Source organism: Alligator sinensis, unplaced genomic scaffold (assembly GCF_000455745.1).
Source record: "Alligator sinensis unplaced genomic scaffold, ASM45574v1 scaffold752_1, whole genome shotgun sequence".
NCBI classification, from domain to species: Eukaryota; Metazoa; Chordata; order Crocodylia; family Alligatoridae; genus Alligator; species Alligator sinensis.
The window spans coordinates 2,555,582-2,581,137 of record NW_005842000.1 but is presented as its reverse complement, the minus strand read 5'-3'; the positions used below and the strand labels follow the sequence as shown (position 1 = coordinate 2,581,137).

Here is a 25,556-nt window from a genome sequence, read left to right as displayed (position 1 = left end):
AGTAAACACCCAAAGAACTATGGAAAAGGGCACTGGATCCAGAGTCTGCCCATGCAGCAAATACTAGGCCCATTGAAAAAAAAAAGACTGCATGACTCTTCAACAGTACAAAGAACAGGATTAAATATCCAGTGGGTCATCTCCCTACCTACTAAGGTGGAGAGACCACAGGTCACCCACACACATCCCCTTTCTCTAGCAAGGCTGGGGACCATGGGGCTCAGAAGGTGCAGCTATGATATGGGAAGATCCTTGTTAGCATGGACAATCCTCATTAGTTAAATAAATTGTTATTCTGAGCATGTCATTTAATTTGGAAATTTGGAAAAGTGAAAATTGTTTCAAGTTTCTCTTTCTGGTTTACACAAACTGGTGAAAAGATTAAATATTTCAAGGTTTCATTTTTAAAAAAAGGACTAATAATTCAAGCCTGTAGGTGCCAACATAAGAAAACACATTAGGGTCTCAGCTATCTGACAGTATCCATATTGAAGCAACTAAAACAACACTGCACTGGAAACTTTCCCCTTCCCATCCCCAAGAAACTGAACAGACCTCTATTTCTTTTAATTAAATACTGTTCAGTACTTTAACAATTAGGAACTGAATGATACAGATATTAATTCCAACAGTAGAAACTCTTATTTTATTATCGATTCTTTGACTTATGCTTTAAAAAATAGTACTTGTAAAGTGATCCATGAACTTATTCCTACTATTAGTGCTGCAGCCTATTTTTGTAGTCAGTCAAATAAATATACATGTAGTTTACTCTAAAGCTGTCCAAAAAGCATCTACTGCATGGATAGAATAAATGCTTGAGTCACTTTTACAGGGTGATGTGTGAGCAAGAAATATTTATGCTTGAATAGTATCACAGGCAGTCAACTTTGAGTCTTTATTGAAGAGTACCCTGAAGTCTGAGGATTATGACTCCAAGGTCCATTTATTAGAGATTAATCTTAATATTAAAGTCATTTGACACTGTTAGTTAGAACCAGAATAGTTTAATTTGCGTTACCGGGCTATTGGAATGATCAAGATGGCATATCAAACTGTTACAGTACAAATAAAGGTAAATAAAGGTAATAAAGAATAAATTTAAAAAGTATCACATGTTTCACAAAATTTGATGTCAAGGCATTTAACACTCAAATTTCAAATCACAAATATCCAAAGCTACCATGTTAACACGTTGTGCAAATTCAAATATCATCAGAAATAGAGTCCCCTGCCCTCCACCCTCAACATTTTTACCTCTTTCTTACAAGATTTTTGAAAAGCAGTCATACACAACCCCTCTGTTTCTTGCTTTTACATCCCAGCATGAAGTAGAACAATTTTTTTAGCTGTTGACAGACCCTGGGATTTTGACAAAGGCACAAGTTGCTGTACATCCAGTTTTCATGCAATTCAGTGGCATGCAGACACCTCTCTCTCCCTCCAACTTCTCAAAAAATCCAAGGCATAACATTTCCAGGTAAACATCCTTTGGTCTAAAATAACAGGTGCTTAACAAAGATAGCTGGACAACCTTATTCTGAAAATAGAAGAATAGTTGCTGAAAATTCAAGAGCTCAGGAACGTGTTTCCTCCCTCTCCACATATTGAAAATCATCCACTGAAAGACTAGAAATACTCATACTGATGTTTGATATAAAGAAAAAATATGGATACTATACTGCCCTTAAACTTTGTCTATCCAGTGCTCAATGGCAGTATTTAAAGGAGAAACTGATATTCATTCCTTATAAAAGAAACGTTCTCAGCACTGACCTGACTCAGTTATTCTACCAGGTGGGCAAGCCGTGTCAAATCTTACCTCACCAAGACTGCTAATTACATTACATTTTTGACAACTTCTACAGCCACCTGAGGAGCAGACTGAAACTACAGATTCATTTTGCAGACAAATGAACACTTATCAGAGAGCTCTGACTTCAGGTTCCCACCGACCCGGGCACAGTAGGAGTAACCGACCTAGAGACACAAAGCTCCTGTGTTCCACTATGAAATGACAGCACTTCAATGAAGATGACTATTAACATTACTAGAGCAGTCGCTGCTGGAAATTAAATAAAAAGACTTACTTGTGTCACGACTGTTGTATGGCCATCCTGAGGCAGGTAAAAAAGATGGCATGGGAGAGCTTGCCCTGCTGTCATCCTCTACTTGCTGAGTAATGTGACGCACAGTTTCTTTATTTTTTCTGTTCTTTCTGCGTCCTGTGGGCTGCCAGCCATCCCCTGCTCCTTGCTCCAACAAAGCGTTCTGTATTGCACTATCCTTGGCAGAACGTAATTCATTCCCTCCGTAATGCGACGGTGAAACCTGCTCCTCTTTGATACGTAGAGACCCGTAACCCATGTCACTGGACCAAAGAGACTGGGATGAAATGTCATCGTGGCTATCAGTTTTTGGTTCCTGATCCTCTTTTCCATAACTGCTCCCTCCTTCGTGACAGCTAGCGATGGCAGAATCTCCAGAGGAGTTTGCTGGACTCGTTCTCCGAGCTAACCATGGAGATATACTCCTGCCAGCCACGACTGCTGAGATCAAAGCATCCGTACTACTGCTGGAAGGAGCTCCAAGTTCATAGTCAACAAGGTCATCTGAGGCATCAGATTTTATGCTTATGTCAAGAGCTGCTTTTATGAAATTGTGACAGGCTTGGACAATATCAGTCATTTGCAGATAGCTAGCAGCTGACATGACCTCAATGACATTTCTGCTGGTCAATGCTAGGTGTGCAGAATACATGAAGTCAATGATTGCTTTAAAGCCCTGTGCGGTTACAATGTCTAAATGAGTGACTGTTGCCTGGTCGGATGTCTTCTGCACCTGGCAGTACAGCGTCTTGAAGTACCGACTACTCCCGAGCAAAACATTTTTATGAGCCTTGAAGATCTTCCCTTCCACTATAATGCAAACATCACAGAGGATGCCGTGTTGTCTCTGCTCATTGAGCTCACGAAGTAGATGACGGTAATGGGAGGCAATCTCCATATCTTCCTTTCGGTTATTCATTTGGGAATCGTTCTGTTTCCTTTTCCACAGATCCTGTTTGGAGGGGGGCGGGAGGGAGTGAAAGTGTTATATTCAAATACAGTGCAAATCTAAAAGACTTATTTTATACACAATACTTCTATGAAAAATAAACTGCATGGAACTAAATAGTCTCCAAGGATTAGTCTATAAGCAAAACACAATTTATTGCTTACCGTAGATTGTGCACTCCTAATATGATGTATTTTCCTTACCAGTTATTCAAATAATTCACATTATTAAGAGACATCAAAACAGAAGTTCAATGCTCTGAAAGGCAGTAGTCTCAACGAGACATTACATACCAGAGACCATACTTCAAATTATCATAGAATTATTGTAGAAATGTGCCACTAAATTACTGAAACTGCCTTGGTAAAATGCCTGTCAGTTTTTACCATTTAAGGTTTGGTTAAAAAAAAAAAAAAGACTAGAAATAAAACTACACTGATAGATGCAAAATACCAAATAGCATTCTGTGGCAGTAGTTCCGCAGGGAAAAAGTATTATGTATAGCACACTGAATAGTTTAAATCCTCAAACAGTAAAAGCCAATTGAAACTAGCTATTTTTCTTGCTATATTGGTGCTGTGGGGCTATAAATGCTGTCAGGTGTCAGAAGAACAATAGACAGATTGGAGACCACATTTCAGAAAGCTTCAAATTCCCACCCAATAGAATGAATCAGTAACATACAAAGGCTAGGAAGCTATTTTGCCTGAACTTTAACTTCTTTTCTGTGAGATCAAGACATTTTTAGCATTATAACATAGGACAGGATTAGTGTACCATTTCCTCATTAAGTGTCCCTTTTGAACTGAAGAGGTTATTCTCTACATATCTAAATACCTCTCCCCTCTCTCAAACATGGATCAGTAAAACACCTTTGTTTATCAGATCCTATGGTCACATACCTAAAGGCAGTTCTATGATGGAAGCTGTAGGCAACACATTAAAACTGATGAAGATTTACTGGGCTTTCCCCACCCTTCAGAAGCCCTGCAGTAGGAACCTCCAAGGAGTAGGTGTTGCACTCAGCCCAACAAACACCCAAATGTGCAGGCCCCAATGTCTTAGGGTGTGTTTGTTTTTAAAGCTAAACATACAGTAATTGCCAAAAGATGTTTTCATTGCCTCTTAAGTTCTCCATCAAGTTTATTTATTTAGAAGAAAGTTTTAAAATAAACATTTTAGCCTTAACTAAAATTTAATCATTTTCCCCATATTGCAGATAGAATAAAATTCAAAGAATATGAAGCAGCAAAATGATAAATTAATATTTAAGTTTTTATAGGCCACTAAAGTGTAGGCACAATACACATGTAATTTCCATATATTAAATAATTTAAATTTAAACCAGATGCAACTTAATTTACTTCTGATGATGCTATGAGTTAAGCTTGCTATCCATTCAGGCCCCCCCATCAAAGGAGAATAAACCTGCTAATGTCTCAAGATACTTCTTTGTTGACATAATGCTCATTAAAAAGTCCTACCACTCATGTAAAAAGCCTTCTAATTTAGGCTTAATCCGGGCCTAAAAAAACAAAACAATGCACATGAAGCTTGCAGTCAGGACAGGCTTGTAATTTGTGCCAATACCTCACTTCCATATGAACTAGTTTCACAATCTCCGCCATGTGTGCAATTCCATAATGCTAGACTCTCCACCAGAGATTCTGCCTGTCTTTATGCTTCTGTTTGGAGCCCACTGTAACAAAATATTATTCTAAAGTGCTGTTTGAGCAGTGAGACCCTAACATGCAAAGTCCTGAGCCCATGGGATGCTCTATTACAGAATAAAGCATATTTCCTCATTTCATTCAGAAACTGAACTTTGACATAACAATGTGTGGGTATTAGACTCAAACAAACAATATGAAACAGCCATTTAAATATTTTTTTAGAATTGTGTACACATGACTAAATTTGCATATCTATACATAATTATATACCAGACGCCAGGTAGGCATCTAACTGACAGTTTGCATTCATCTACCAAATGCACATGAAATGACTCCAGATAACACGATACAGAAGAACTTGATATTCACAATCATATTTTTTAAGAGAGAAGCTGGAGAAATAAGGACATTTTCAGAAAGCTGGATTAGCTTTCAGTCACCTATTTAAAATAAAGACCCATCTGCTCCAGACAGTTTTTCTAGAAGGGAACAAGTCTGGCTTTATGACTGGACTTTGATCAGGCAGACCTAACCTCATATAAAGAAGAGTCATCAGTACTGTGCAAAGGCTTAACAACATTAGAGATACATGGCCCCAAAAATCAACACAGACAGTTCCTTTAACTTTTTAAAGTTCCTCTGCCTCTTAAAATCTGAACTGTTATACTATATTTGCTATAATATCCATGTGCCTTGTAAGTCATGGTTGTCTCAATTTCCACCTCCAACAAACATACACCCATAGAAGCATTCATGACAAAAAGTAAAAGATGAAAATTGTGTTCGATTGGGGAGGAAAGTGGAGGGAGAATTCCCCTTGAAATACACATGATATTATTGTCTGATTATTAATCATCTTGGAGAGCAGGATGTTTTAACTGCAACCCAATACTTTCATTATAATAATTATAATAAAGAAGAGAAAAGGACATGAAGCAAAATAGTTATACCCTCTCCTTCTGAAGGATCTTCCTGACAACTCAGGACATCTACTGGTCTCCACAGGATCATTTAGGTACAGTATGTGGGAACAGAGGTTTTCACCTTCTTGAAGCAACGACTAACTTTGTTAGATCACCTTCCACTAAGGATCTTTGGAAGGGACTAGCTTCCCCAACGGAAGGATGAATCCTTGAACAGACAGAACTGTAGTGGCATATTTTTTTTATAATAACTGAACTCCATTTGGAGAAGCCAGACCTAGAGATTCTCATCCTCTGGAATAAGGCACAACCTAGTCTTTTTTAAGCCAACAGGCAGAGGACTAATCCAAAGTACCTGTAAAATACCTGGATGACATTACCTGCTGATTATGGAAATCTACCCTGCAGTCCTCAAATATAGGTGTGTTGAAATTCCATTGAAAACCAACTTGATTGAAATTGTACAGAAAAGGATCAGATGAAAACCAAAATGTGAGAGCACTGGAAAATTAATTCTTAAGTATTTCATCTTGCAGAGGAAAAATACTTGTTGGAGGTATCCAGGCTAGAAATTATCCAACCAGTGATTTGAACACAGCTGCCACAACTTAATAGTTCCTTAATAGTTCCTTTGAGTTCTGTACAAGAAAGCTCTTGGGGAGTCCTTTTCAGGGAGGAGGACAGGTAGGCTAGAGGCTACTGCATCTATTTTTACAAAACAAAGGGGAATTGTCACATAGAATAAATTAAGTTGTTCATCATCTATCCCATCTTCAATGGCTGTCATTACGAAAGCTTCTGAGGAAGATGCAACCCCTCCCAAAAAAACCCCAAACCCTTCACAATATAGTTATGAAGGCTTAAGAGAGTCCAACTTTTCCCTTTTGTGTTGCCATTCTGATATCAAAATCAGTATGAAAGGGAGCATTTTTTTTTGTACCCGTCTGGAAAATGGTTTAAAAGTTCTGCCCCATGGTACGAGATGCCTTCCCTTCACAATTTGCTACAGAAATATTTTATTGATAATAATTCATATCTTCACCAGTCTTGAGGAGTCTTAAGTAGTAACAGCCGTTCTGATTTCTTCTTCAATACTTTCCATTTGGAACTCAGGTAATTCTCCTGCCATTTGATACAGAAGATCACTGTCACTACTTATATTTGGATACATGTAAGTTTTTCCTTTGTCTATTGTCTGCTGATTACTCTGTTGGACCTTTCCGATGTACCTTAATGCTAGAGTTATCTTCCAAGAGAAGAGCCACAGTGATAGAAACATCGTAAATGTCTAGACAGATGTGGGCTGGAAGGGATCTCTGCTAGACTGATTACATACTTAATCATCCCTTACTGCCTTTTTAAAGCAGGGCTTTTAAAATTGTCCTTTTCTGATATTACAGTAATTCAGGTTAACTCAACTGTTCTACTAGCCTTGTGCTGTTTACAGACATGGCACGTGCTAGCCTCAGCAAATGAGAGTGTCTCAGTGATTTTCACTGTTTCTAGAGGCAAAAAGATACAGCACTGCCCTCTCTCCCAGCCAACCAAGACCTTGACAGAAGATGCCCTCTGGGCAAGCCAAGAAGAATGAACACAAGGACACTAATAGGAAAGCATCCTGCCTTGTTTGACCATATTTCTGACAGTACTGAAAAAGAGCAGAAGGTGGGAGGATACATTCTGAAGGGTAAAACCACTTCCTCACTAAAGTTTCTTAGGGCAGACTCTGTGGAATCAGGCCCTGCAAGGTGGAGGGCTGACAGGAACACTGCACCAAACAAAGAGGAGCAAGCACAAGTAGCTGTGGCATCCTCAGGCAGGCTACAGGCAGTTCACGCCAGTCTGGAGTGGGAAACAGCAACAAACCATGGAGATGTTCAAATTATTCTGTTCCTATTCTAGGAGCTACTCAAATATTAAGTACATAAGTGGTAAGAGTGTTGGAAACCAGGCTCAATTTCTTTGGGAGGAGGCTTACTGCAAATAAATATAAATGTGTGTTAATATGCAGCATATAGGAGCTCTAGTCATAGGCCAGGAATCCAATGCCCCAGCACTGTACAAACAGAGCAAAAAGATTGTCCCCGCCTCAAAGAACTTATGGCCCAAGTTTGAAACAAGAGGGAACAGATGGAAACAGATGAAAGGGAATCAAGACAGTATTTTTCAGAATAAGGCACACAAGCGGCCTATACATCATCTAGGGTTTTTGCTGGCATCACAGAAGAGTTTTAGGGAGGGGGATACTGAATGATAGCAAAGCAACTTTCTACTTGCAGGGCTACTTATGGGGAGCTTCTCCGAAGCAGGGGAGGATGCATACAAGTGCTTTCTTTGGAAGCTGAACTAGATGCCAGTTTCCACAGCCCACATCAGGCACAGATTGGGATCCTGATGGCTTGATACAGGATGAGAAGTGATAGGCTGCAGAGTGCATGAAAGCCCTTGAAAGTAAAGCAGCGTAGCTTGAATGATGCAAAAAGATGTGATGCATACTGAACATTTTCTAGTCTTTTTATTTTCTTAGGTTCATCTGCATGAGGGAAAAAGGTAAGATGGCCCTAAGAAAAATTACCCAACCATTGAAATTGCTAAAAAGGATGTGTAAAAGCAGATACTTTCTTACCACTGGAAGGAAAGCTGGTATCTCTCTCTCACTGTTTTTTGGTTTTGTTTTGTTTCTTTGTTTGTGGTTTTTTTTTGTTTTTTTTTTGTTTTTTTTTTTTTTTATAAGTGAGTCTGGTAATAAGTCTTTGCACAAACTTCTGGAAGGCTTTTCTAAAGAAAGCTATTGCCACAATGAAATACAAAACTATTTTCCTCGCTTTGCAAACTTGTTTTAAAAGAGGTACCAATTATAAGGACTAGTGGCCACTGCAATGACAGCAGGCCATATTATGTCACCTTCAGATACATAAGCAATGGCAACTTGTACTCAATTTGATCAATACAATTTAACATCTTCCAGTCTGACAGAAACACTGCTATATACACATCTTGATCTACCTGTCACCATATATGCCAACCTATGTTCACTGTTCTATATTCACAATGTTTGCAGTACCATTATACTTTTTTTTTTTTTTAATATGTGAAGTCTTTGGGGGAAGAAAACTAAATATGCCTCAAATTCAGAAGAATTAATTAGTTTTTTGTCTACCCATTTCAAGCCAAAGCGCCTGTTTAAGGTCAAGGATCACAAGGGAATTAATCCAAGTTAAAATTTAAGGCAATTTGCTAGTAGTTAAAAAAAATTCAGGAAGCTTCAAAACGCTGCTCTCCTGTGTCCTAATTCTACACACTGCTTTGTGATGTTAAGTCTTTGTTTTTCTGTCCTACCTGGTAACCAGACACCTCTCTATTAACAGAACAATTTTTCACAGAAAATCAACTAAAGGGAGAACTCCATAAAAGAATATTTGACGGTGAAGTAATTTTTTTATAAAGATGGATTCTCACTTAGAAGAACGTATTTAAACCTGAGCTGATCAAAGTTTTCCAATACTCCATATGAGATCTTAATGCCAAATCAACTTATTTAGGTCTAAATTTCACACAGCGTATAAATGTAGCATAGCTCCTAAAAGGACTGAATAGCAATAAGAAGCATGAACAAAGCCATTAACAGCTAAAGAAAGTTAGACAGATATGGTGTCAGGATATTATAATTCACATCTCAGTTAGGAACAAACTTTTAAGTGTTTTCTATTTGATAGATTAGCATGAATCCACGCACTAACTCCACTTTGGTGGCGTAAACCTAGTCCAAACTTTTTTAAATGTCCCTCATGTATTCAGAGTTTATTTGGGCTCAGAATCAAAAGACAGTACTAATATGCTCAGAATCTGTAAAGTCGAATATAAAGAGTCTGTCAAAAGAGTACCTATTTTTAATATTTAAGCTATCCAACGATTTTAAATCTCTGAAAAGACATCATACCTTTTGCTCATGTGGCCCCAAATCCTGACAGCTGTCCATTTGTATTTGCATTAACACATTGTTAGTTCCACTAAAGTCTGTGTGTAAGAAGTTAAGCATAAACATATGGCCCTTAAAAACTGGGGCATTAATCTTCAGTAACTAAACAGGATCTACTATCTAAACAGCAATAAAGTTACCTTCATGGCAAGATGCACAAAAGTACATTGAAAATGCAAGAGAAGTTGCCGAGCTTTGGAAGAATACAAGACTTAAAAATTAGCCCATCTCAGACCACAGACTGTATACCAAGAATAGGATAATTCTGGTTTTAGATTACAATACTCCACAGAGCTACAAAAAAGAAAATAAGATCTATAATGCTTCATGATCTATGCCTTTTAGCAGCCACATTCTATCACCATTATTAATACACTCAAATGGCATTCTCCACTTAATATATTATTGACAATATTACTAGAATTATTTTAGTTACATAAATCTTACAACCTTTGTGCTGCCCTGTATTCCTCCTTAACTCCAGGGAGTCTTGCTTCAATAACCTAGTTGTAATACCTACTCGTTTGAAGATTTCTAATGTCTGACGAAGTAGGCTGTCGCCTACTTTCTGGATCAGTTGGTCTCTGGGGTGCCAACCTGCCCTGTCCTCTTATAGATTTCAGGGGGAAAAAAATACATTTCAATGTAAATGTACAATTTGCTGTTCAGAAAGCATCCACTGGGCTCATAATGCATAGTGCCCAGAGTATCCTCAAAGGAATGACAGAGGCAATACTTTTAAAACATCACCATTAACATAGTGATATGAACAGGAAAAAAAGAGCTGAATCTCACCACTGCAAAATCAACCCAGGCAGCAGTCCCACTTTCCACCACAGTGGCACACGATAGCAATGGACAATCCAACATTTGTCCTGATTTAGCATTAGCTTAAGCGATCTGCATTTGAGTCAACTCCTCAAGCCCACCTTGCATGAGTGAGAACAGTAACAATGCAACACTCAAATGGCAGAATATTTGTATTAGCGGCAGAGAACAGCTAAATCTCGACTGTATTCCTACCTCAAGCATGGGGGCAAGCTTCAACCCAGCCTCCCCTCCTCTTCTCTCCCCTCCCCAGGTGGGCCAGTTAGCTTAACTTTAAAGCACCATTTAAGTAGGAAATAAATGAATAAATAGATTGATAAACTGATAAGATTCACACATCCATGCACTAGAGCCGAATTAGGAGCAATACTTACAGTATATCCCATTACACTGCAGTGAACACAAGTTCCCAGTTACAGGGTTTGTCTACACTACACTACAGAGCCTGTGCTGTTATAGCATACTGGCACAGCTGCACTGGCTACAACCCCTCAGGAAGGCACAGTGCATGCAAACAAGAAAAGGTTGGGTGGGTTTTGTTGGGGGGTTTTTTGTCAGTAGAGTTACCCTGCCTCCTGGAACAACACAACTAAGGTGGCAGAAGCCTTCTTGTCAGCACAAGTGCACTCACAGCAGGGATTGTGCCGACATAGCTCTACTGGCTAATGGGCTATGTCTGTCAAACAGCTTGTCAAATATCTGTAGCACAGACCTGGTCACAATGCTTTGCAGAATAAAAGGGCTCCCCCATTGACCCCTACTTCAGAGATGGGCATAACCTATTGTGACTACCAGTCTCCTGCTGGTCCAGGAAATGGAAGGTTTAACTGAAATTACTAATAATTTTGACCACTAGGGTGAACCAGACTCATGCTCCGATTGTAGAAAGTTACATCCCAAGGAAAAAAAAAAATCCTCAAAACTCTAAAGTGGTAAATTTTCCAGCCTTGTCAGTATGATATACCCATGTAATAGCTGCATAGTCTGGCATTCTTGAAGTGAAACGTTCATTGCAGAACATGTACTGTGAGAAGATGCAAGCATTGTGGTGTCTACGATTTGACAGATTCTACTGAGATTAGGTTATTCATATCCTTTTTAAATACTAATTTTGGAAGTGAATATATTACTTGGCAAAATAACCTGAACGGAAAAAAAGTTTTAAAAAGCCAGGGTAAACCTATCTGCAATCATTTAGATTACATGCATTAGATATGCTGTTCAATGGGTTTAGTGGTTTATTAGGCTTAATTTTAAAAGTTCACTTGCTACAGCTTTCCTCTGTCATATTAGAAACCGGGTTGGAAAGTGGCAGAGGGGGGAGGAGGGGGATGACATATAGCATGTCATTTTCCAGGGCACAAGAGGACTAAGAGACAGCACCCCCAGTCTCCGAAACCAAACATTCCTCTGATTGATCTAGGTGCTCTTATGACAGACTCCAGAGGGAGAAGAATCGGGTCTCCTGATAAAGGAAGTTTGCCACAACACAGCCTTCCAAGAGGCCAGCGAACCATGAAAACTCATCTGTAGAGAACCTGACAGATCCCTCAAAACAAACTGAAAGCTGAACATGGTTTTTCTACAAGTCAATTCAAAAATAGCAACTCCATGCTATTAAAAGCATGTTCATAAAATTAACACAGAAAACTAGAGAAATGTTTTAAACAAAAACACTTGAATGCAACACTACCATCAACTCTTCAGCCTCAGCAGATACAATATCTAAGCACATTGGCTACTCTGATTTATAGCTCAGACTGACAATGCCCAGGTCTTTCCTGCTTCAGTCTGAAACTAGATATTACAAATACAAATCTAAACTACTGCTGGAGTAAACAAATATTGTTGATAAATGTACTTGCCATACGTAAATTCCTGATATATAATAAAACAAAGTCAGCCACATTAGCTGATGAACAGCCTATTAAAATGATCTCCTTTAGTTCTTTAACAAACAAAATACAGCCTGACTACATGCAGACAGTAACATTCAGTGTAGACTTAAAACATGTAAAAGAGGACCTTATTTTTAATTTTTCCAAAAGAGAGCGCTGTTTGGTATGCCAGTAGTTACCTTCTATGAAACCAAACAACAGAATCAGAGCTGCAAGACTTCAGTATATTAACCTGGCTACTTAACCTCCTGTTAAGGTATCATAATGTGAATATGGAACTAATTACATAGTACTCTTAACTAGAAATCTCAAAATTACTTACTTGAGGTTTTTTGGGGGTTTGTTGTGTTTTTTTTTTTTTTTACTAGAACGGGCTTCACTAACGTACATCTTCTAATGGACTACGCTAGACAATACAGGCCTTATTTTCACTACAGTTTATAATCGCTGCCAACTACCTAAAGTACACACTCTAGATTTCATACTGCGTTTTAAACCACCAACTAACAAAGGCACTAGAGGTTTGACAGAAGCAGTGTTCAATGTAAGCTTTACAGTCAGACCTTGGGGGAAAAAATGGTAACATTTTCCTTTTACCTTAAATGTTGTAACAACATGAAGTGGCTTATACTTAGCTTTGTTTATTTTGAGAGTGTTTTCTTTCCAGATTAAATTAACACCTGCAAAATAGGTTTACAGCTGCAACTCCACACATTTACCTCCACTGTGTTAAAAGTATAATACTGCTGGCATTTAAAAAAACCCAACTTTTTATTGATAATGCAAGACCTATAATACTTGGGCAGGCAGGTATACCGTCAGGACAGAGGAACAGTCCTAATAAAATTGAAGAATCCCTAACACAATGAAGGGGCACAAGCAGTTTGTTCCATCTAAAACAGGGAACTGCTTCAACACCAACAAAAAGAGACAAAGTGAAAATGCAGTTTGCAGATCAAGTCTACAGAACAGTCCCTTGGGAAACCTTGGAGACAAAAATAAGTTCTGAGGTACTTAATTCCCTTTGCTCAGAATAAAAACAGCAACAACAAAAAAAACAGATTTAGCTTTTCTGATAAACTGAAATCAAAATCCAGGAGAAAAATATTCTTAAGTCTCTTTCAGGATGAAAAGTCACTTAAATTTCTGGTGTTCAGTTTTACTCTGATTAAGTTACTAGAAGGGTCTTTACCCTTAGTATAAGAACAAGCTATCATAAAAACTACTTAGGATATGCCGTCTTCTCCACAAGAACCACCACCTACCACTCCACGATCCCTTGTTGGGAGGGGGGGGGAATTAAGTGGAACTCAGACCCAAAAAAATAAAGTCTGTTGTTCACAGATACCAAGGTATAACATATTAAAAGAGAAGCCAAATTCAATGCAAAGATGTATCATGCAAGATTTAATGAATGAACCCCACATTTCTATTTTCCCCATGCTCCTGCCTATGTCCCTGCCGCCACTGGACTGGCATTCTAGCATTTTTAAGATTCCTGTGCAGCAGAACTCTAGTACGTAGAATCGAGCAATTCTTCCACTTGCAGAGAACACAGTATGCCTGCCAGTTCACCTGGATCCTGGAAAAGTGGTATGTACAGGGAGCCAGGAACAGGTGTGATTTTCACTGCTGCAAATGCAGCTGGAGAACAGAACAAACAGGTAAATCTCAGCAACAGAAGAGGATTGTGTCTGTGCCTGGGTTATATTTTTTATATAGCGGATCAGAAAAAAGCAGCAGAATTAAGGTGTTGAGGAATGATGATCCCCAGCAGAGCTGCTCTTTTTGCTACTCACTTTGGGACTGGAAATGTTCCCTTCCCTTTCCAAAAGTAAAGGATTTTTGTATGGATGTCTTTGAGAAGGGGAGGGACAGAAGTACTGGGATGTGCTTAATGCAGTTTGTTCATGTTTGTTAAGTTCAAAGGAATACCAATTTCTTTTGCACAATATTTACAGGCTAAGTGTACATAAAACTTTCAGTAAACAGTTGCAGAGAAAAGCAAGTAAGTTTACAAGCCCTCTGAGTCACCAAAATCGCAAACAATTAATTTTGAGGAATCTGGAAGACTGAACAATGTTTGTAGTTAGGGCAAATCAGATCTCTCAGCCTGTGCTGTTATTCAGAACTAGACTTCAGCATGCCACAATGACCCTTAAGTCATAGAAAATGCAGACATTTAAAATTAGGGGCCAAAATGAATCCTGCCCTTATACGTCTCCTTGCATCTTTTTTTTCTGCCCTAAAGCTGGACTCCTGGATCTAGGAAATATTATGGAAAAGGCCAAGATTTCTGATACATCATTTTCAGTTACGTACTTTAATACTATTAAGCTGAGGTTTAGCTTTATTGCTGTCAAAGTCTAATAAGGTTCTTCTAATAATCAATTTAAAAATTAATACCACAAAGTAAAAGCAATAATAAAACAGAAGTGATCTCTGTCTGACGGGATGCTTTTCCTTCCCTCCTCCCCCAACCCCGCAATCCTCTGAACATGTGGAACTGGAAGACAGGTTTGCCTGTAAAATTTCAACTTGCCACTTACCCCCTTTTACTTCTGTCAGACTCCCAATTTCTTTTTAAAGGGATTACTCTCCTCTCTGCAAACAGTTCAAGAATATGTCTAATAATTTGTATTATCTGGGTCCCTCCGTGTATCTGCAAGCATTAACTTTTGATACTGCCGTACTCGCTGATACTTTTTTAAAACTTCTTCAGAAACTCAGGTCTAACTCCGCACTGACCTCCACACATCTTGACTTTAATGGGACTATCCTTGAGGAGGAAGTGAGCTGGGCCAAAAGCTACATTTGGCTATGAGGATAAGATCTGAATCAAGACATTTATTAAAAAATCTAATATTCAAGAGCTTCTCTCTTCTGAAAGCACTGTACTTAGAGATCCTTGTTATCATAGGCTCCAAAGTGACAGGAAAGGTAACAATAGCAAATGCTAGGGTATTTCCTATTTAAATAGGACACTATCAAGGCAGACAGTTTCTAGTCCCACACTTAAAAACTATAACACTGGAAAATTAAAAAGAAAGAAAGAAAGAAAGACTTTTTTTTTATTTTTTTTTTACTTTATTTATTTATTTATTTATTTATTTTAAATTTATTCCCGGGAGGGTGATCACTCGGAGCCAGTAAAGAGCATGTACAGGTACGCCCGAAGATCTGGGCCTCATGGACAAGGCCTGGGCTCATGGCCTGCAAGGCCTGCCCGTACACTCTAAACTAAACAAAACAACACACACACACACACAAACACACCCCCAAAAAAAAACAACACAACGAACATTCGGACTATATTGACATTTTTACAGTTCTGCCAGCGGGGGACACCCATGAGGCCTCAGGGGTCGCCCCGCATGAACCAAAGAAAGAAAGAAAGGGTCACCAAGATTGAGAGGCCAAAGACATTCATTAAGACCACTTCCCAATAGCCACAGAGTAACTGATTACAAATATGTAATTAGCATCATCTACCTGAATTTATAGTAGTAGATCCTGGCACCAGGATCTGACCCACTTCACGTTGTGGGAATTGAAGGAGACCCAAGTTTAAGCAATATAGGCATGACTAAAAACCCACACTATTAGCAAACCTTCAGAGCTAGCATGTCAGTAGGTGGGCAAGGTCATCCAATTCAGTTAGGTTATTGCTTCCACCTGTACCGTGCATGAACTGGTAAAACACTTGGGAAAAAGGAGTTTGAAAAACCTTTGCCTGTTTGGAAATGGTTACCATACTGTTCCAGCCACTAAGATTTTTTTTCCCCCCTAGGTGGTCTTGAGTGACAGCAGCTACATGGAGGAGGAAGTTTCTACTTATGACTTTACTCTTCCTGGAGAGTTGTGCTACACACTTCATATTCTGCTTATTTCTCTGCTATAAAAATATTTTGGATGAAAAATGTTATTCAGTTGACTTTCAACACCTAAAATTTAAAACTGAATACTTCTTACCAGAACTTGCTTTAAGTTTGGTTTGGGTCCTTTAAAACTATCATTATGGCTAGGATTTTTTCAGTATGCCCCCCACACCCCCACATTCTGTACACAGACTAGCTCCCTTAGCAAAGGGGATCAGTTGAAAATAATATTAGTTTCCTTAATGCTAGGGCACCAAGGCATATTTATCTGTGTAAAAAATACTAGCATGTATAAATTAAGACAGAGTTTTTGAAATGCATACAGGAGTTTTAAAAGTTTATTACTTAATTATTATAGAACTGCCAAATTGCTATTAGAGTAACAAGGAGAAATGTAATTGCTCTCTCACAAATATGTAAATTATACAAACTCAAATAAATACTTCCACCTGGTTTAGACCATCAATCCTAGCTTCTCCATTCCCGTTGGCTTCTTTTGGATGCTCTTTTCAGCCACTCTAAGGCTGAGGAATGACAGCTGTTTTTATATTTTAAAAGTAATTTGCATTTACATTGTCTTCTATCCCATTACTACTAAAAATTCTCAAGTGTACTTCTCTGACCATGAATCCAAGGCTGCACAGAACGGAGACTGAACAAGAAAGAATAGGAAGAGCGAGAGCGATGAAGTTCATATCTTCCCTGCTTTGCAGCACTCCTAGGTTTTTCTTGTTTTGAGTTCTGTGACATTCTTGCCCTCCCTGTGCCTCCTCTACTCAAATAATAGACGAGACAGATCAGGACTAATGAAGGTGCCCAAAAACAAGAGATAAGCAGCAGAGTAGCCAAAGGTTTTTAAATTAATCTTTGTTACCAATATAAAGTCAAATTATACATAGAACTGGAAGTCTTAAAAGCTGGAAGTCTTAAAAGCAGCAATTCCAATTCCTCTCCTCCTTTCCTTTACCATATAAAGTAGTAAATCTTTAAATGTTCAGAACTTACCAATAGTTGAGAATGTTTTCCGTTAGTAAAGATAAATGCCACGATGCGTCACGGTAAAATAATACATGTTTTAATGAACAGAGGAATATCGTTCCTGGTAATAAGCTTTGAAATGTTCATCAAACGCCCTGTATTTGGGAGGGAGAGAAGAAAAAAAAAAAATCTTAACTCTAGCTTGAAATTGCACATCATGTACTGTAACTTCTACACGTCTCCAAACAATTAGAAAAAACAAAGCCTGTAAATTGCCTGGTAAGTAAAATGCAATTATGTTTGTTTAAGGATAGCCCACTAAAAGATTACACAAAAATCAAACCAATGATTGTTAAATCATTTAAAACACTATTATACTTACCATTTTATGCAGAGGACTATTTCTGGACAGTTACATAAAAGCCTAAAAGGGTCTAAAATTATGGGCATGGAATATATACTTTAGCTATTTGTTAAGTTAGTGAGCAATTTTAAAAGTACTAATTCCAGGCTTAATTGACTAATGACAGGATTAAATAGAAATGGCCAGCAGAAGTCACTGTAAAACAAATACTGAACTCAAGCCTCCTAAATCTTTTTTTGACACAGGAACTGAATCTTTACAATAATAAACAGCATCCCCGTGGCTTCCCCAACAAGATACAAAAGAATATCTATGCTACATATAGATGCTGTCTTCCCAGAGTTTAAAATGCTGCTAAAGAAAAGTTTGTCTCTACTATAGCAATAAAATACACTAGTTAAAATAATGATCAGACAAACCAAAACAAAATGAAAAAAAAACAAGTCTACAGCATAAACAGCTGTGTTTTCATCAGCCTGGCGGGAGCAGGAAGCAGAGAAAGAGGGGGTGCCAGTATACAACATGCTCCCAACATAAGAAAAAGTCAGTTTAAAATAAAAATCCTTATGTACTTAATTCAGTGCAACTGCAATGCCACACACCTCAGTAAGCTTAATTAACATTAGCTTAATCTTGCATCACTTGTGTGAGATAGATAAATACTCCATTTTAGAGATAATTAAAATAAAGTGACAGAAAGCTTAAAGTGACTTGTCCAATTCTGCAGGAGGCCTGGGCTCAATTCCCAGCTCTACTGAACCCCAATCTGTAACGCCACCCTATCTTCAAGTTAGACCAAATTATAAATCAGAGGAATATTGCTATATGAAGGTACTAAAAGAAAACATAGCTTGCTGTTGAGAAAATTTGAGGAAGAAATAATAAGGATATAAAAGAAGGTACAATAAAAAACCTTACAAAGATTTAGAGGTATTTTTACACAATGCAAAATTGGGGCGGGGGGGTGTTACATTACCAGAAACTCCATATTCCTCTCATGAACACTGCTGATGCATTGGAAAGCATTCTCCCTCACATCCCAGTAAATAAATCAATTTGTATGACATCAGGAGCTCCTAGGCCATCTCTACCTTTCAACTTCAAAGCAATGAGTGTGGGATACAATGTAGAACAATTCCCCCCACCCCTGGATTTTCTCCTCATTCTTTCATTCTGCATTGCCTTTATACTTCACTTCTCATCCATTTCCCATGGGTTTTTTTTTTATCATTGCCCATTTCTTTCCTCTCTCATCAGCTTCTTCCCCCTCTGCCCCCATCCACTGTGCCATAGGAACATTGCTCATGAAGCTCACAAACTTCCAGATCCCTGCTCCCCCATCCATGCACGTAGCACTAACAAAACAGATCCAGCACTTCTCACACAGCTTGGCTTGCGGCACAGAGAAAAAGCCGGAACTGACAAGTAAAGCATCTGACAAGTAGGATACCTTATAGGATGCTTAAGGTCCAGTGATGTCCAAAAAGGGTTAGACTTGAAAACCAGATACTCTTGGAGTTATGCAGCTAGGATAAAATCAGGGCTTGAAGAAAAAAAAAAATCCAACTGCCTGTGGCAAACAAGAAGCTTATCTAAGCAAGTGCCATTAACTTTGGCAAGATCTAAGCATTCATTTAAAAGAAAATCATGTTTCTAGTTCTTTGAGTGGCACAGACTGCATAACTTTCCAAACACAAGGCATGCTTATCAAACAGCCACGAGCCAGAGACCAACATGAAGGAAGCTGCAAGAAGCAGGGCAAAGACCAGCAGGCACATCTCACTGGGTTTTTTCCCTGAAGAGTGAGATTTCCTCAATTTTCTTAATTGCTCCCGGCTATTTAGTTTGCACGATAGCTGTGGGATGTTCGATAAAGTTCCCAGGATTAATTTGTAAAAGAGAAGGAGAGAACTCATTTCTTTCTCCTGTTAAGTGAAAAACAGAAGTATGGTGTTGAGAAAAATTCTGCAGAAGCAGGAGAAGGAATGAGACAAAATATGAAAGAGAAGGTAAAGGACTTCTAGCTTTTCTTAGTTAAGTGACGCAAGGATAAACAGACGAAAAAGGAAAACACTAAACAATGTGGAACAATAAACAGACCATGAGAGATTGTGCTGCTCTGGGCACAATCAAATTTTATTTTTGTACTTTCTGGCAGACATGCTCAGCACCGCAGAGAGACATCTTCTGCTTTTCTGTTCAAATGTAACAGCAAACGATGAGAAAGTAAAGAGGAATAAAGCTCTTGAGGATATGGTATAACAAAAGCAAGCAAACAATTTTTTCAAGTTGTTAAAGGCTGTCCCCATAACTGTTTTGTTCTTCAAACATGTGGCAGAACATCAGTCCTCAGGTATTTTTCATTCTGACTATCTACATCCGTCCTCAGGTTAGCTGATTTCAGGTAAGGCTTAATAAGTTCCGCATAGCTATACAGCCTGTTCAACTTCATGCTCCAGGGCATCATTTGACTACCTGGGTCAGGAAGACGTTTCTTCCTATGGTACAGAACTGCACAGGTCAGGTTCTGCACCTTCTTCTCAAGCAGCTGACATCAAGTGCTATCAGAGACTAGCTAACACACTGAAAGAACCAAATGTCTGTCTGGTACATTTTTGTAACAAGTTAAGCAACGCAAGATGAAGAGAATACTGGCTAAGATGAAATAAATGTTTTAGTTCCAAAGGACTTTTGTAGTAACATGACAAAAAGAAAAAACTTTGAAAGGTAAATGGGCATGTGGATAAGTATTCTTAATTATAAACATATTCTGTAGCAAACTGAACAGGGCTTCCCATACTAAGTACAGTTGGTAGCTAAGTTTCTGGCATGTATACCCTGCCATTCTAGTTACTAAGTATACTTCAAGCCATACACATGCACTTACTGACTGGTGTAAAATATTTTACACTCCTCTGATAACCTTTCCCTAAGAATTCCCACACTCATCTCATTGGATATACAACTGAATTTTAGAAAGTCATCCTAGAGATCTGTTGACTATTCGAATTAGTCAACCAAAAAGTGTAAATTAATAAGAGGTACAATTAAACAGACTAAAACCCCAATAATAGGGGTGGAGTAAAGGAGTGTGCATCAGCAAAGCTCCTGAAATCAAAGGGAAATGTCAAGTTCCAGCTCTCATCCTGCAAGCAGCCATTACTTTTCTACTAGGTACCACACCTGTCTATAGAGGTACTGTCCAGTTCTGCGTATGCAGACATACAGGTATCCAACTTTAAACATGAAGCAGAACACACTTCCATCTAACTAGAACTACTGTCAACAAGCTTGTCCAGTCTAAAAAAAATGTATTATTATTAAAAATCTATGCGTCAATGATTAAGGAAACAACTACAAATAAATTACAGCAACTGATAGAGGAAAATAACCGTTGAAAACCATTTTAAAGGTGATGATACAATTCTCATAATGAAATCCACCATGTTGCTTGATAAACACACCTAGCACTCGAGGCACTTGCATTTATAAAGAAGATGCATGCTTAGCACCAATATGAGACTTGCTCGATAGATCCAGAAGTGTTTGAGAGACATAAGCAAGCATGAGCATGCCCATTTTACAGAGAGGAAAACAAATAAAGAAAAATTACACACAGAGTCTACAGCAGAGGTGGGGATTGAACCCAGTTCCTCAATTCCCACTGGACAGCTATGCATATCCAGATATGTTAAGGCAAGATCAGAGAAGTAGCTAAATACCTTGGCTGTGGGAGTCCGGATTCCCCCCATCCAGTCTCTAAAGGACACCAGAGGCAATTAATAGATTCTCCAGACCCTTTCAGAGGATGTAGAATAAAGCTGAGATCACAGGGGTATCTATTTAAAGGAGCTTGTATTATAAACAAATCCTCCATATCCCCTCAAAAACAAACAAGCAAACAAAGGTCCCAAAGCTTCATGAGTTCTTTAACACTTGTGATATGTCAATGCCGTTACCCCTTAACAGAATGGCACAAAAGCTGCCACGGGTATCATTAAATAACGTGTTTGACATTGTAACTCTCAGAAAAAATAATCTGTCCCAGAGTTTGTTTGGTCTTTGTTATTCTGTCCTTCTATGACCCCTCCAATCTACAGATAACCTCACACTGCAATTTTTCGTCATTAATGAACTGTAAGATACTTAAGTGTTCAAAGCATGTGTATACACAAAGTCTTTAAGGTAGGCTGGTAGAAAACTGACAGCAAAATATAAACATTTTATTAAATCTTTGGTGCCGAGCGCGAGAATTTTTGGTGAAGTGTTCCTTGCTAGTAATGGGCACACACTGCTGGCTTAAGGGAATTATAATGAGCGTAAGGACTAGCCATTAAAGCTGTTCGTAGGCTCGAACCCCTCAAAGGGACCCCTCTTTAGCCCATTAAACCAACCATACCAGGGCAAGAAAAACTTGTGCAAGTGCTTTCTTCCAGCTCAGGAGTCTAGAAAGCATCACAGGATGCTCCAGGACAGCCGTCAAAACAAGCATAAACAATCAGAAAGAACAGAGCTAAACTGATCTCAGTGGTGGCAGATAACAGAGCAAGGAGCAATGGGCTCATGTTACAGCAAGGAAGTTTAAGTTAGATATTAGGAAAATCTCTTTCACTAGGAGGGCAGTAAAGCACTGGAACAGGTTGCCCAGACAGGTGGTAGAGTCTCCATCCTTGGAGGTTTTTAAGACCTGGCTAGACAAAGCCTTGGCTGGGATGATGTAGTTGGGGCTGGTCCTCCTTGGAGCAGGGGGTTGGACTAGATGTGACCTCCTGAGGTCCCTTCCCACCCTCATTTTCTATGATTTTAAATCTGAGGTTGAGCTGTCACATGAAATAATCCTGATCTGGAAACCAAACGCTGGATTGGATGGTTATCTGTTGCTAGGAGGACAGGAAACTTTGTTAAAAACATTAAGCCTACCTAGATCATAGATGAAAATGGGGGGCACCTTGAGAAATCACATCTGGAAATGGAAGGCAGGCAGTTTCATTTTAAATTATACCTAATCCCACATCAACACAACATGGTACCAGAGCAAGAACGAACATATGAACTGCAATAACTGATCTCTCATGCTCAAGACCTTTTTTCACCCCCAGGGAGATGGAAGCTTGCCAACTAGTTTTCCTCAACGCTCCTCCAGTCGTTACAGGAAAGGGGGGGAAAAAACCCAACAAAACAAAACAAACAAACAAACAAAACCTACTTGCAAAGAATATATGCACTGCTATACAACTGTCCCAGAAAAAAAACAGACCACGGGGAGAAAATGGCCCATTTTCTTTAGTCTCTAAGAATCTTGTGTACCAGTCCTATTTTCAACGGTGTACACTAAGAGCCTAAGAAAAACAACATCACGGGGCTTTTTAAACATATGAAAAATGTATTTTTACTCTAGTACAAAAATTACTACAGATTTAAATCTATTTTGTGCATGGCACATACTATAAAAATGTGATATTTCATTTCCATGACTTATATGAAAGTTAACATACAGTAAGTGAAACTAACTGGCATTTAAAAAGATGTCACTTAAGTAGAACAGGTTGTCATATGAGGAAATGCTATCAAAGAACAAAACAAAACAAAAAGTGTATGGTTTCCCATTTTAACAGCAATTATCCTATTAGTCTAGCAGACCAGATCATAATTTTCAGGAACAAGCATATGAGAGTTCTGGTAAATACAAATCTAAATATTGTTTTGTAGTTCCCAGCCTGGCCCATGGGGCAATCTCCTCTATCGGTTTCTCTGCTAGGTCCCAAATACACCTCAAAGCAATAATTCTTCACCACATGTCGAAAATATTGTGACTAATAATATACTCCACCCAATCTTTCCATCACTAAAAGGATTTCAAAATAAAAAACTTGACAAACGGTGCTTGAAATCAAAGAAGTAGGTAAAGCCAAATTTTAGCTACTATAACAGGACTGGCTATAAAAAAAAGTTACTGCATTTTCTATATCATCCTAAATATTACTGCAAGAGTTAAAGCACAGAATAGTCCAGCAAAATTATGTGGAACAGCGGGAAAGCTGTTCAGTAGTTGCAAACTTCTTTCATAAAATGACATCCCCATTTTTTTTTTTTTTTTTACTGTTCTTAAATTACCCTGTTTGGACTGTTGTTGAAAGGACATCTTCCCCCCTTTCCGCCTCCCCCCCACAATAAAGAATGAAAAAAACAGGTTTTTCCTCTTTTTGAAGAAAATCCCTTTCAGGCAGGTAATACATCAGAAACGGAGATGCACAAGGCACAGACCAAACGTGAACTTGCAATAAATATTTTGTGGAAAACAAGAACCAGGAGCTAAATTATTGCTGCAATGACTAAGCGTTGCAAACGATATGAGCCATTCAATTAAAATCCATATAAGAACTTTGGTACAGGTGTCTGCAGTAGCACTGTTTGCAAAACACGTTTCCTAATTAGCATACCCTTAAACAATGCTGATAATAATCTTGTCCCTGTAATCCATGCCAAATGAATCATTAAGACTGTAAAATTAAAAAAAAAAAAACACAAAAAAGCAAGAGGAAATTCATTAAAAATCCCTCTTAAACTCTCCTTTGTTTATATGGTTCTTGTCAGGTGTTAAAAAAATATAGCCTTCTACATACTGGCTTTCTTCAAAGCATTCAGTTCTCCGATGCAGCGTGCGCAAAGTATCGATGTTTTTTTTTTTTTCCTCTTTCCTCGTTTAAAAGAGGGAGAAATCCTCCCACTATTACAGTTAAAAAAATCTGCTCCATTCTCTATTTGTCATCTGGGATTGAGTTATCAGACGCTACTTGTATTACTTCGGAAAATTGACATGTCTATTTACAGAGACACAAAGGCAATCCAGCCCTGCCACCCCTCACTTCCCCAGCACCTCCCTGACCCCTCTCTAATCCCCCCCACCCAATTGCACTTTTTTTTTTTTTTTTTTTAAATAGGGGGAGGCAGTTTGCCTGGAGGGAAAAAAACAATATCCAGTCACTTCTGCACTTGTTACAAACAACACCCCCCTCCCCAGTATAAAATAATACCACCCTCCAAAGAAAAGCAGCCATGTTATCTTATTTTTAATGGGGGGAGACAGCTCATCTGGAAGGGCAAGAACAATTCCCAGGCACTTTTGCACCAACCACCCCCCTCCAGGAGCCAGGTTATTTTTTTAATAGGTGTTGGGGGGAAGGAAGAAAGGAAGGAAAGCAGCTCACCTGGAGGGGGGGAAAAACCAATTTCCAGTCACTTTGCACTTGTCACAAACAGTATAAAATTTAAAAAAAAAAAATCACCCTCCCAATCAAAAGGAGACGGTCATTTATTTATTTATTTGCTGAATGGAAACGGCTTGGGAAGAGAAGCAGCCCACCTGGAGGGGCAAAGCACAGTTTCTCATGACTTTTCTATGGGAGGTGCCAAAGAAACCCACCCTGCCAATAAAAACGGGGCCGGGTTCTTCATTTATTTATTAATTTTTTTTCTTTAAACAGGAAGGGAAAGCGGCTCACCTGCTAAAATTTACCCAGGCGACAAACACCCCCCAAGTCGAAAAGAAAAAACACCCTCCCGATCAAAACGAGCCGGGTTATTTTTCATGGGGAAAGGGGGGGAAGGGCAAGCACTCACCTGCACCAGACCAGACCAGACCGCTCCCTGACTTTTATACTGGGGGGGAAGGGGGGTTACAAGTGCAAAATTAAACCAGCCCCCAAATTAAAAGGGGCTGGTTTTTAAGGGAAAGGGGGCAAGCCTGGAGACCAGACCTCTCGGTGACTTTTACACCGGGAGGGGAAGGGGGGTTACAAGTGCAAAATTAAACCAGTCTCCAAATTAAAAAGGGGCGGGGTTTGTTTTTTTTTATGACTTTTATAGGGGGGGGTTGTTACCAGTGCAAAATAACCACCCCCACCCCCCGTCCAAATGGGAGGGAGCGGGTGACATTTTGGGGGCGGCGGGGCAAGGGGAGGACCCTCCCCGGGCACTC

General features: G+C 38.9%; 1 protein-coding gene across 4 annotated transcripts in view; it reads right to left on the bottom strand.

Moving 5' to 3' along the window:
• The window catches only part of ZBTB46 (zinc finger and BTB domain containing 46), an 80,486-nt gene extending 55,267 nt beyond the window's left edge, over nt 1–25,219 (bottom strand). For 3 of the 4 annotated variants that reach the window (XM_006021663.3, XM_025201652.1, XM_025201650.1), the window contains exons 1-3: nt 21,301–21,318; nt 17,242–17,369; nt 2,091–3,060 (exon numbers count right to left, since the gene is read on the bottom strand). In XM_006021663.3, coding sequence (XP_006021725.1) covers nt 2,091–3,027 — 937 coding nt within the window. In that variant the 5' untranslated portion in view covers nt 3,028–3,060; nt 17,242–17,369; nt 21,301–21,318. Of the gene's footprint in view, nt 1–2,090; nt 3,061–17,241; nt 17,370–21,300; nt 21,319–25,198 lie in introns of those variants that run through there. The other variant, XM_025201651.1, reaches the window with a different exon arrangement.
• Nucleotides 25,220–25,556: the final 337 nt, after the last annotated feature.